Here is an 11,509-nt window from a genome sequence, read left to right as displayed (position 1 = left end):
GGCGGCTGGCTGCTTCCCAAACAAATACACATGTGCGGCTTGGCACTTGAGCTGTACGTAACAAGTTACGTGACGTGACGCTGCGGCTGTGATTGGTTCAGCTCTGCACTACTTAATTTGTATTGGCCATTCATTTTTTTTTAATATAAGAGGAAGAGAGAGAGAGATGAGGTCTATCACAATAGTTTCATTTTTCTATCGAGAAAAAGTTATTTCGCAATACATATCATTCTATCGCCCAGCTCTATGTTAGAGTTTTATCTCTAAGAAGAACAATAATATATAAGACAGGTGTAACATGGATGGATGTAATCAGGGGCAACAGTAACTGAACTGCACCGATGACACTTTACTGTGAAAGTTTACATTTGACATTTAAATTAATGTGCATTTTTATGATTAAATAAAATTAATCACCAAGTTCGACTTGTTAAAAGTAGAATAAAAATCTAGTTATAGGCTAAACATTTAAGCTAACTTAGATATTTCTACAATTATCACTCTGAAGATTGCTTTCGTTTTTGAGCTGTAAGGGGTCAGCATGATGTAGTTTATTGTCACATGACTTCTTGCATTAAAAGCATTATAATGTTGCCATCATTAGTGAAAAACTATTCAGATTATTCACTTTATTGTTAGTATACAAGCACAAGGAAATCCGCACCACTAATTTATGGGAAACCCAACAGCAGTTCAGAAGTTATAGTTTTGCAATTTCTAATTAGTTTTCTTTACTTTTTTTTGGTTTCTTTTTGAGTGTTTAAAAAAAAAAAAGAAAAAAAAGAAAAAAAAAAGAATTTCATTTCATTTGTCCAAAGTCTACTGTGAGGGTGAGGGTTGTCAGAGGTGATGCTACGTGAACACTGAATGAAGCGTTTCAGGTGATGGCAGGCAGCTGGGTGCCAACAGTGCAGTCATCTGCTTTTACTACCTGCTGCAGAGCCCTTTGTTCAGGTGCAATACCACACTGGTGGTTACAATTAGGGCTGCCACAAACGATTATTTTGATAGTCGACTAGTCACCGATTATTTTTGCGATTAGTCGACTAATCAGATCATGTATCAATTGGACGTAAAACGTTCAGCTTATTGCACCAGCAGCATCTGCTCTTATATAACTATCATTAGCTTACAGCTTTAAGTGTTTAAGGTATGTGCTAACTAAAAAGACAAGATGATAGTTTATTACATTTTAATGAAGTTTGCAGATTGTTTAGGTGAAGTTTAAACTCCTTGCTATCTAAAATATAACAAGACACCGGAGTATATTCTCGAGCATCTCACACTTCTGATGATCAGCTGTCTGCTTGACGTTTATTCAGCTGTGTAAAAACTATAACTTTGACCTCAGCCAAACCGATTTACTCAGGAACAAATAAAATACTAAAAAAAGCCAAACAATAACATTTTGAAGTTATCTAAGTGACTCATATATCATGTTTAACCTGAGTAGCAAAAGACAGCGGTGTGTTCGAAAATGATTTGCCGGGAGTCCGGTGTTCTCACAGGCTCTAGTTAGCCTTGCCCCCGGCTAGCTATCGAGCTGGTGGGTAACAGACGTCTCCGAAAACGTCAGAGCGCTTTTGAAAATATGTGGTGTCTTGATAAACTGAGCAGATATTTGAGGTTTCCGCAGCTACATTCTCGCCTGAAAATATGTTAAACTTTTATTTTGTGACCCAGAAAGAATAATAAGAGTAATATTAAAACTAACTAGCTGCCGCCATTGTTGGAAACTGAGCTGGGCCGCGCTGTGAATTCTGGGACACAGCTTCTTCTTCTTCGGGGTTTAACGGCAGCTGGCATCCTTTTATATGCAGTGCTGCCATCTTCTGTTTCAGTCCGTTATTACACTCTTAAATCCTACTACTTATTCCTGCGTCTTTTGTGATCTTACAAAGCTTCAAACGACGCCTCGACTATTAAATCAGTCGTCGACGGTTTTGATAGTCAACGTAATCGTGACTAGTCGACTAATCGTGGCAGCCCTAGTTACAATAGAAGTCGGAGAGGTATTGACCTGTTACGACCTGTTCAGGAGGTGAATAGATTCAGGGACCTCTTTATCTTACAGGCGGTTTACAGAGACCTCGTCAGATCCTCAAGGATTTCCAAGCTTGTTACCTGCTCGACCTCAGCACCACTGATGAAGACGGCGTCCTGTCCACTTTTCTTGGACGTCCTGTAATCCCCCATCAGAGTAAAGGTTGTTGGTAGAGCACCATGCCTTCTAATGTTGGATCTCCTCTCTGCAGGCCACCTCGTTACTTGCCAGTCGACCTACGACTGATGTTGGATGGGTGGATGTTGGGCACACGTGTCTAAATAAGAAGTGTGAACTGGACTTGACACAACGTTGAAGAGCACCTGTGCTTTGGTTGCACATCCTTCCAGCTTGAGGTATGTTAGGGCGTTTTCAAACCTGTAGCTTGTTTACTCTGGTCCTAATCAGCTGATGAGTTTGTAAACTTGTAGCTTTTGGTTAATTTTTTCTCTGTGTGAAAACAAAAGTGACTTCCAAGCCAACCAAATTGCGTCACTACAAACCACGTGAGAACACCGAGTCTGCTCATTGGCCGGATGGTTTTGGGGCAGGAGCAACGAAAGTGAGAACAGGATGAAGGCGCTGTGTGAGAAAACTGAGGATTTACGTTCCTTTCACAGCTGGTTGCTAGCCGTATAGACCTTTGCACATCTAAAGCACTTCCATGCATTGAGAATACAACGCATATGGGACGTTTTTAGCTCACATGTGTAATGTACACCTAACGATTACTGTGTTCACACCTGCATAAATACACTGCAAGAGGTGGAAAAACGACTTGACACCGCACGTGTGAAAGCACCCTGAGCCATAAAGTCCTGCACCGAAATCTCAGGATCTTGTTTTGAGGCCAAGATGGAGAAGTTTGAACGGTGTGGTACACAAAGAAACTGTCGCTCAGCGTGAGTCAGCCAGGTGTTTTCTCTTTGATTTGCAGAACTTGGCCTGCTTTCAGTTTTTTTAATGCCCATTTTGTTTCTCTTTTACAAACCCGTAAGAATATGCGCAGTCCTGTGTGTGCTTGCACTTATTCTGCACCTTACCTTTTTAGAACCAATATAGATGACAGCTTTCTAAGGTCTTCTTCTTCCTGCATTTGTGTTCACTTCGCAACATGTGTGAAGGTCATTACACCTCCAACTTGCAAACGTTTTACTCAGCACTGCTGCTTTTACTTTAACTCACCTGTGCTTGTCTAAAAATGATATTAAGAGTTTTGCTAACAGCAGCGCGAGGTAAAAAGTCACCTCGGAAATTGCTAACTGTGCAGATTTTATCTGTCAGAAAACAAAACGGTCGCTATGATAACATTAAAAAAAACTCTAAACCTACCTTTTTCCCGTTGATAAAGAAGCACAGAGCGTCTCCTTGCTTTCCTGCAGACATCTTTCAAGTGCGTGACTAAAGGCCGTGACGACGACTTTATCTCCAGGAGGTAGCTCAGTACCCCTTAGCGCTTCCGTCTGCCGACACTTTCAAAATAAGATGCTTTATTCTGGTTTCTATGTGTAGCAACTCTCTCTTGGTACTCTTCAAAGTGACGTGAAACCCAATTAATTAAACTTAATACAAATGAACTAAACTCAAATTAATTTGCATGTAATTACTTATGTTTACAATAGGACATAATAATTTTTTAGAAATAAAATTTCATCGTTTTGAGCTTTCTGGGTGTTTTGGTGAATTGCATAAGCAGTTGTGAAATTTTATTTCGTTTTTTTTTTCCTTTCTGGAAAACAAAAAAACATTTAAAAAGAATAACTCAAAGCTTTAAAATGAAATAAGACTTGACTTCTATTCCCAAAAAGTGGTGTTTTTCTGACCCATCGAGTTTCAACTTGCAGGACTGACTTGTAACTCCCGAAGTATTCCTTAATTGTTAAGTTTCTTATTTATTTATTTATTTATTTATTTATTTATTTTACTATGAGCACCTTTTAAACACTTTCTCTTGCACATCCAGAGATGAAACACATGAATGAAATCTGATGGAAAGTAAACAAGGCTGTAAATCAAATATTTTCTTAGGGTTGCCTTGGACTCTGGTCATAAAATGAGAAAGCAAAAAACTGTATCAGAATTGAGCATGAGTCCAACACCAAACTAATAAAACAATCTGATACACATATAGCAGATTTACAAAAAAATCTTTATAGCCATACAGCAATGACTGACAGTGGCAAATAAACATCAGGTGATTCGTGACCTATCCTTGGCCCTTACATTTATTTCTGTTTTTGTTAATCATTTATAGATTGGTCTTTTTGCACAGTCATTGCTGTTAATACATTGTCATCGTTTCTCAGGAGGAGCAGATAAGAGAGGGAAAAACCTAGTGTTAGGTAAAGAGCCACAAGAGGGCGCTAGAGGTAAGGAAAACATTTAAAGAAAAGCTGCAGAGGAAAATCAAACGTGGACAAGCGGAAAGAAGGTGAGTAATGATTGTACAGACATGTTTCTTTTCTGTGTCACACTGCTTCATTTATGTCTTAAAAGTGCCTCTGAAATGATGATTTGGGTTTCAGGTGGGCTTATGGGCTTCTTTCAAAACTTAGTTTTTGTTTTATTCCCCTCTCATTTCTTTTCATGAACCAGAAACAGCAAGACCCCAAGTCTGGTGCACCAAGCTGTATTTGTTCAACCCAAACGTCAGTCTGTATACAAATGCTTCCCTGGGTAAAGTCCAGACTTTCGTACAACAGTTTCAGCTCTAACACTTCCCAGATAACTGGCTAGAAAAGTTGAATTAAAATCAACTTTGGCAGCAGACAGAGCTACAGTCCAGGAAGAAAAGATCTCGAGGAGGAAGTGGGGATGGCTCGGGACACCCTGAGAAAGCCGACATCCAGCAACACAAAACAGTCCCTGACCTCGAGCCCTTGGGACACACATCAGCATAACAGGGATGGGATGGGCGATAAAGGCAACTCAGGACTGAGAGTGCTGAGGGGCAGCTCCCGATAGCCTCCGCTCCAGGAGGGGCAAGAGGCCTAACAACGTGATGAGATGTTATACTAACACTACCAGCATCAGTCTGCTGTAGGATGTCACAAGTCTTTATATTGTGTTTTTACCACCCTGCTTGCTTGCTGTCAGGCAAAGTACACTCTAAGAAAGCTACAAAGGACGACCCTTACTAGAAAGCTATAAAACAGTTCCTGTATAAGTACCCATAGTGAGACAGAAACAAAGCCAGTGATACAACTATCATGCCTGTAATCACATATTTGAAAATTTCACTATCTGAAAATTTAATTATTTCCTTTTATTTCCTAAGAATATTTTTTTGTAGATGTAATATTGTCCCACATTTCCACTCCAAACGTCTCCATTAATGGTGTTAAGCTAACTCTAAGGCACAGTGCAAAAAGAAATTTCTGTGCTGATAAAGGAGCGCCTCACCTCAGTCTGAGCGTGAGAAAGCTATCCCTGCCCCTGTTTGATCGCTCTTAGCTTATTTACTCAGCTTTCACTCCAGGTTTAACATACACAGCTCTACCTTTTTCTCACTGACTCAAGTTTCCTGACTCATGACAACAGGTAGGCCTTCAGAAGACAAACCAAACATGTGTTACTTTACAGCCCGGCTTTTCCACTGAGCCCCTGATCGGTGTGAGCCGAGGCCGATTTCTGTTTTGTGACCTCCAGACCTGGTGGGTTAATGTGCATATTTTCCTCAGTCTTGCAAACTGTTTCCACAGTTGGACTTGAACACATTCCTCCTGAGTCTGTCGGTGGGATTTGGTTTATTTACACAAATCACAGCATGTGTAGTTGTAAGATTTACAGCTTCAGACGGAGCAGCCGAGCCAAAGGCGTTGGGGCACCACAACACAAACAGGCACGCCCTCACAGAGCTGAAATTCAGTTTCCATGCTCTTAACTGCAGTGATGTACTCACTGTGGAAAGTCTTTTCTACAGATATTCAACCGATCAAAGACAAATAAATCCAACAGAAAGAAGACAAATGGCTTAAAAATGTTGAGTTAAAAAAAATTGTGTTAAATTAATTAAATAGTTAATACAAAATAATTAGCCAATAAAAGACATTTTTTAAACACCTAAATACAGAGTTAAAACAATGGTAATTAAGAACTTAAAGTGATGAATAAGTCATTGTAATAGGCGTAGTAGATTAAAGCCAGTTGGTAGATAAATAATATTTTTATTAAGGAGAAATGGTTACAGTCCTGTTGTCATTAAAGAATGACAAAAAATGAATCTCTGTTCAATAAAATCCTTTAGTTTTCACTTGATACACCAACCAAGGAATGCAGAAGGGCATGTCTGAAGGGCTATAGGTGGGCTATAGCAGCAGAAGACCACACCGGGTGGCTCGGGAGATGGAGCAGTTCATCTGCTAACACAGACTCTAGTTCTCAGATACTGAATCCAGAGCTGCGTTAATCGGTTAAATTAAAGTTAAAAGTGCTTAAACACAGACAAAGATGCTTGTATTAATGTGTGAATGAGACTTGTAGTAAGAAAATACTTTCAGTGCTCAACTAGAGTAGAAAAGCACAAGTACCACTCCATTTAAACAACAAACTGAGGCTGCGATTAACACAGAGTAACCAGAATGTTGGAAAAGTATTGTCTGGTCTCATTTTTACTACATCATTCAGATGGAAGGGTAACAATTTGGTGTAGACAACATGAATGCATGGCACACTTTGAGCCAAACTGAGCGTTGTTTAAACACCACAGCCTGCCTGAGTATTGTTGTTGACCATGTTAATCCCTTTATGACCACAGTGTAGCATCTTGCTTCCAGCAGTATAACACACCGTGTCACAAAACTCAAAATCATCTCAAACTAGTTTCTTGAACATGACAATGAGTTCACTGTCCCCAAACGGCCTCCACAGTCACCAGATCTCAATCCAACAAAGCACTTTTGGGACGTGGAGGAACCAGAGATTCACATCATGGATGTGCTGCTGACAAATTTGCAGCGACTGTAAAACTGTCATGTCAACATGGACCAAAATCTCTGAAGAATGTTTCCAGGACCTTGTTGAATCTGTGCCATTAGGAATTAAGACGGCTCTGAAGGCAAAAGGGGTCCAACCCAGTACTAAGCAAGGTGCAACTAATGAAGTAGACGACATATAACATAGATACAAACTCTAAATAATTGATTTCTCAAACTAACTGGACAGGCCTGCATGTGAAAGTCAGGATTTGGAGCAGCATTATCTTCTTCATTTTGTTTTGTTGGCTGTCCAGTGAATGTACTCGTCTAGACCAAAGCTCTTCTTTTTTTTTTTTTTTAGCTTTTACGGGAATTTGAGCCAAAAAACATTAAATGGCTCAAAGATAACCCCTACAGTTCTCACATTTTAAGGCTCATGCCAGTTTTATTAAAAAGGCTCTTTCATTCAGGTATGAAAAGTTTTTAAGAAGATAAGTTTTGAAAGTTAATGGAAACAGCTCATACAAGTGGGCAGGGTTTTTTTTTTTGTTCTTCCAATTGTACTGCTCGTACAAAGGCAGCATTGCAAGAAAGTGCTTCTGGTGCAAGAAGTTGTGCTGAAACAAAAAGAGACAGGCTAATTGGTCAGGCGTTTATGATCCAAATAATTAAAGGGAAGGAAATTAACATTTGGCTCCAGGAGCAGCACAACCAAACCACCGTGAAGCTGGTTAGTGATTTATTTTCAGAGTTTAGAAGGCATTTGTCTCTGTTAGTGGGACTAGGAAAATAGCAAAAAACATTAAAACATTACTGAGACAACCTGCGCTGACTTTTCTCTCTAATGAAATCTCCATTTTACACCCAAAATGCAATTATTAGGTTAACACCACAACTGAATTTTTTGTGGTTCCTTTAAAATAAAGACTTTTCTGTCATAAACTGATCCATCAAAGGTCCACACCGGTACATAAAGATCACCATAATTTAGAAAATGAATTGTGTGAAGTTCAAACTTATGTGGGTGAGGACCTCCTGCCTAATGTGTACCTTCAATTCTCAAACAAACCCTACATCATTTTAAATAAAGTGTTTATCTGTGAGTACTCTCTGATGTAAAAAACAAACCTAGACCTGCCATTCAGAACTTTTGGGGATTTTGTTTCCCATTCCCATCACATAAAGCTATTTAGGGTTACTGTCAGTTGACTATCTTCTCTCATCAGCTGAAAATAAACAAATCCCCAGTAGAAACGTTTTCTCCCATCCTCCTTTACTTCCTATTGCAGATCTGATTCCACTTCCTCAGCTCTCTATCACTCGGTTCATCTCCAGCTGAGGAAATGTGGCTTTTAGCCTCGCTGACCTCATATCACATGTCTCAGGAAGCTACTGCTGCTGGGTCAAAACCTAAAGTATAAACTTGCAGTTACAGTTTAGCTGGTAAACTCAAATTTGGCTGTGCTCATCGGCTCTGAGGTGTCATTATAGACTCTATGATATTTCAGTGGAAACGCTATCAAACAGGAAAGTGGGAAGTACAGTTAAAGAGTGCTGCCAATGTTTTAGCCACACTTGATGCCTGCTGTGAGATCATTGCCCTACATAAGTACAGCTTACATGTTCCAACTGAGGAAACTACCACTTTTATTTACTTACTTGGCAATTAAGAAGTCAGAGCTTGAGGGCATGTGAGGAAGAAAAATGCTTGGAGTAATTGGAAAAAGTTGATGATCTGACCTAGTGCTAACACTCACAGGAAATGATATAAAACCTGGAGAAGTACTGAAATAAAGTATTCTGTGATATTTATGTAATGTTCCAGGTATTCTAATGGCATGTTAGCAGTGTTGTAAAGTCATATTTCTGTCAGTCTGTGAGGTTGAATAAACAGAGAGAAGGGGACTCTGCAGCTCTGCTCTGTTAGCGCACTTTAGGAGTCTACTTTTATGCCTGAGGTACATATGCTCCTTTTTGTACCATGAAACGTTAGAAAAAACACAAATAACTTTTGGTTACAGGGTCCATTTTGTCATTATTTACGACCAAAATCACTTCAATGTATGACCCATTTACTACAACTGAAGTTCAGACTCACTGACTTGGATTAAAATGAAAGTTACATAAGAACATTCAAAGTTTCCAAAATCCTTTCAGCTCCATCTGGAGTCAAAATATCATGATAACAAAAGATGATGCACCGTTTAGCTTCATGACCTAAAAGTATGCTGCCAAACATGCAAAAACATACTCAAATCTAAAATTTGAGTATTTTTTGTACAGAAAGTCCTCATTAAGCTTTTAATAACTAGTTTATAATGTGAAACAAGTGATTACTAAAGCATAATCTTCAGCTATGTTTTAGCTAATAGCACTGCTCAGCTAATTAACTGCATGCACCATAAATGGTAAGTTAGCATTAAGCTAGCTGCATAATAGCATAGCATAGCATCTTTATTTATAACTCACTTTACATCCAACAATGTTGACCAAAGTGCTACAAATATAAAACAGAGATGAAACAGGAGGAACAGACGGCAAGCCATACACATCGGCGCCATCTTGCAATGGGTTTTCTTTGGGTTTATACGTATACTAGAAGAATTGTAAAAACTACAATTTATAATGAACACAAAATACTCAATTGTCAAGTTAACTGATGGTATTCAGCCAAAGCTAATGTTAGCATTTCAGTTACACCAGTTAGCCGCACATTTAAATGTTAAGGCCGTCCACACAGATGGTTCGTCATTAGAGGACATGATGATCCTCAGCCTCAGCAGGGAGTGTTCGCCCAGGGCGCCAAACAGGCTAGGACCGCCACTGCTCACAGGGTCTACGAACTGAAAATCTTTCCCCTCTTGGAATACATACATACAGACTGCTTTTACTCAAAGTAACTACAAAACCAATTCCAAGACCAATGCTGCCTGGCATCCCGTGCATGCTTTCAGTGTCTTACCTTCACATATTCTCCCAGTAACCTCTGGGAGATTCCCATTTTAGAGTGTCCCACCCTTTGGATTACAGAGGTAAGATGTGTAATTTAACACGTTAATGACACGCTCCACCAAATAGCTGCCAGTAAAGTTATAAATCTGACGCCATTTCACATTTTTCCCCCAGACCTTCACCCCTCCATTTTCGGTCTTAACCTTAGATACAGTCAGCATTTAAATTCTGTTTCAGGGTTGCTTTTTGTCTTTCTGTCGTAGCCTCGTATGCCCTAATTTTTTGATATATAGTTATATATATAGCAGCATGAGCATGAATAAAAGATTGAGATCGGGTGTAGGGTCTGACACAGAAAACAACCTGCTGCTTTTACACTGACCTGCAAATTTTTATTCACTGAATGAAAACTTATGATTTCTTCTTGAAACATGACCTGAAAGGACAATGCAAGCTGTCAGATTTGCATTTAAATAGCCTTATTGTGAATCCTCCAGCATGTGTGTGTTGGTGTGCTACATGTGAAATAATTTGCTTTGACAGCAGCAAAGAGAGAATCAGAGCTTGGATGCCACCTACACATATCTGAGCAGATTTCTGAGGTTTCTGAAGGAGCTGCTGCTTTTTTTTCGCACCAGAAATCAGGCTTCACACGATTGCTTTGCACGTGTTTGCATGATGACAGTTAGAAGTCCATGTACAAGAAATTATTGTTGGCGGGATCATCAATCTTAAATTATTTTTAATATGCAACTTTCCCTTTCTGCTGTAAGCAATTACTCAAGACGTATATTATGCTCCTCTGCCTCTGTGGGTCTCACTTTGTTCCCTTCACTCTCCTTGTAGACAAGGAGTTGCACACAAGCAGTGTGTATTATGGTAAAAAAGCTATGTTTTCTTTCAAAAGTCTTTTTATTAGACAAAGGTTTCAATGCAATGTATACAATAATACAAAGTGGTTCAAATTTTTTCACAATTTTCAAATTCTTGTTCCCATCCTGACCATTAAACAACAAATAATTGGCAGCCTGCTGCCCAACTAAACCATCCATCCATCCACTTATCCTTTTCAGGGTCGCAGGGGGTGCTGGAGCCTGTCCCAGCTGTCATAGGGCGAGAGGCGGGGTACACTCTGGACAGGCTAACACAGGGACAGACAACCATTTGCACTCACATTCACAACTATGGGCAATTTAGATTTTTCAATTAACCTATCCCCATAAAGTGCATGTCTTTGGACGGTGTGAGGAAGCTGGAGTACCCAGGGAGAACCCACGCAAACTCAGGGAGAACATGCAAACTCCACACAGAAAGGACATTGTAGCTTTTAGCCATTGTGCATGTGAGGGGGGAGAAGAGTCTTTCCACTTCACACTTCAGCAAAATAGCTCGCCTGGCCAGCAGTAATGAAAAGTTTAATGCTCTAAGTCTGGAGTTGGACAGATTCAGATTCTGGACCACACGAAACATAGCACAGAGTGGGTCTGGTTCAGTTTGATGCTGCAGGACATCAAACAATGTATGGAAAACAGATTTCCAAAAGGTGATCAACAAAGGACAGGACCAGTACATATGAAACAATGTACCAGGAGCACAC

At 39.7% G+C, this 11,509-nt stretch overlaps 1 protein-coding gene across 1 annotated transcript in view; it reads right to left on the bottom strand.

The window, feature by feature from the left end:
• The window catches only part of aox6 (aldehyde oxidase 6), a 31,590-nt gene extending 28,090 nt beyond the window's left edge, over nt 1–3,500 (bottom strand). The window contains exon 1 of the mRNA XM_013912271.1: nt 3,377–3,500. Within this exon, the coding sequence (XP_013767725.1) occupies nt 3,377–3,430 (54 nt within the window). The 5' untranslated portion in view covers nt 3,431–3,500. The remainder of the gene's footprint in view (nt 1–3,376) is intronic.
• Between the last annotated feature and the right edge of the window lie 8,009 nt (nt 3,501–11,509).

This window comes from Pundamilia nyererei, unplaced genomic scaffold, assembly GCF_000239375.1.
Source record: "Pundamilia nyererei isolate P.nyererei 1_Seehausen unplaced genomic scaffold, PunNye1.0 scaffold00085, whole genome shotgun sequence".
In the NCBI taxonomy this organism is placed as follows: domain Eukaryota; kingdom Metazoa; phylum Chordata; class Actinopteri; order Cichliformes; family Cichlidae; genus Pundamilia; species Pundamilia nyererei.
This window is presented reverse-complemented; position numbering and strand designations above follow the sequence as displayed.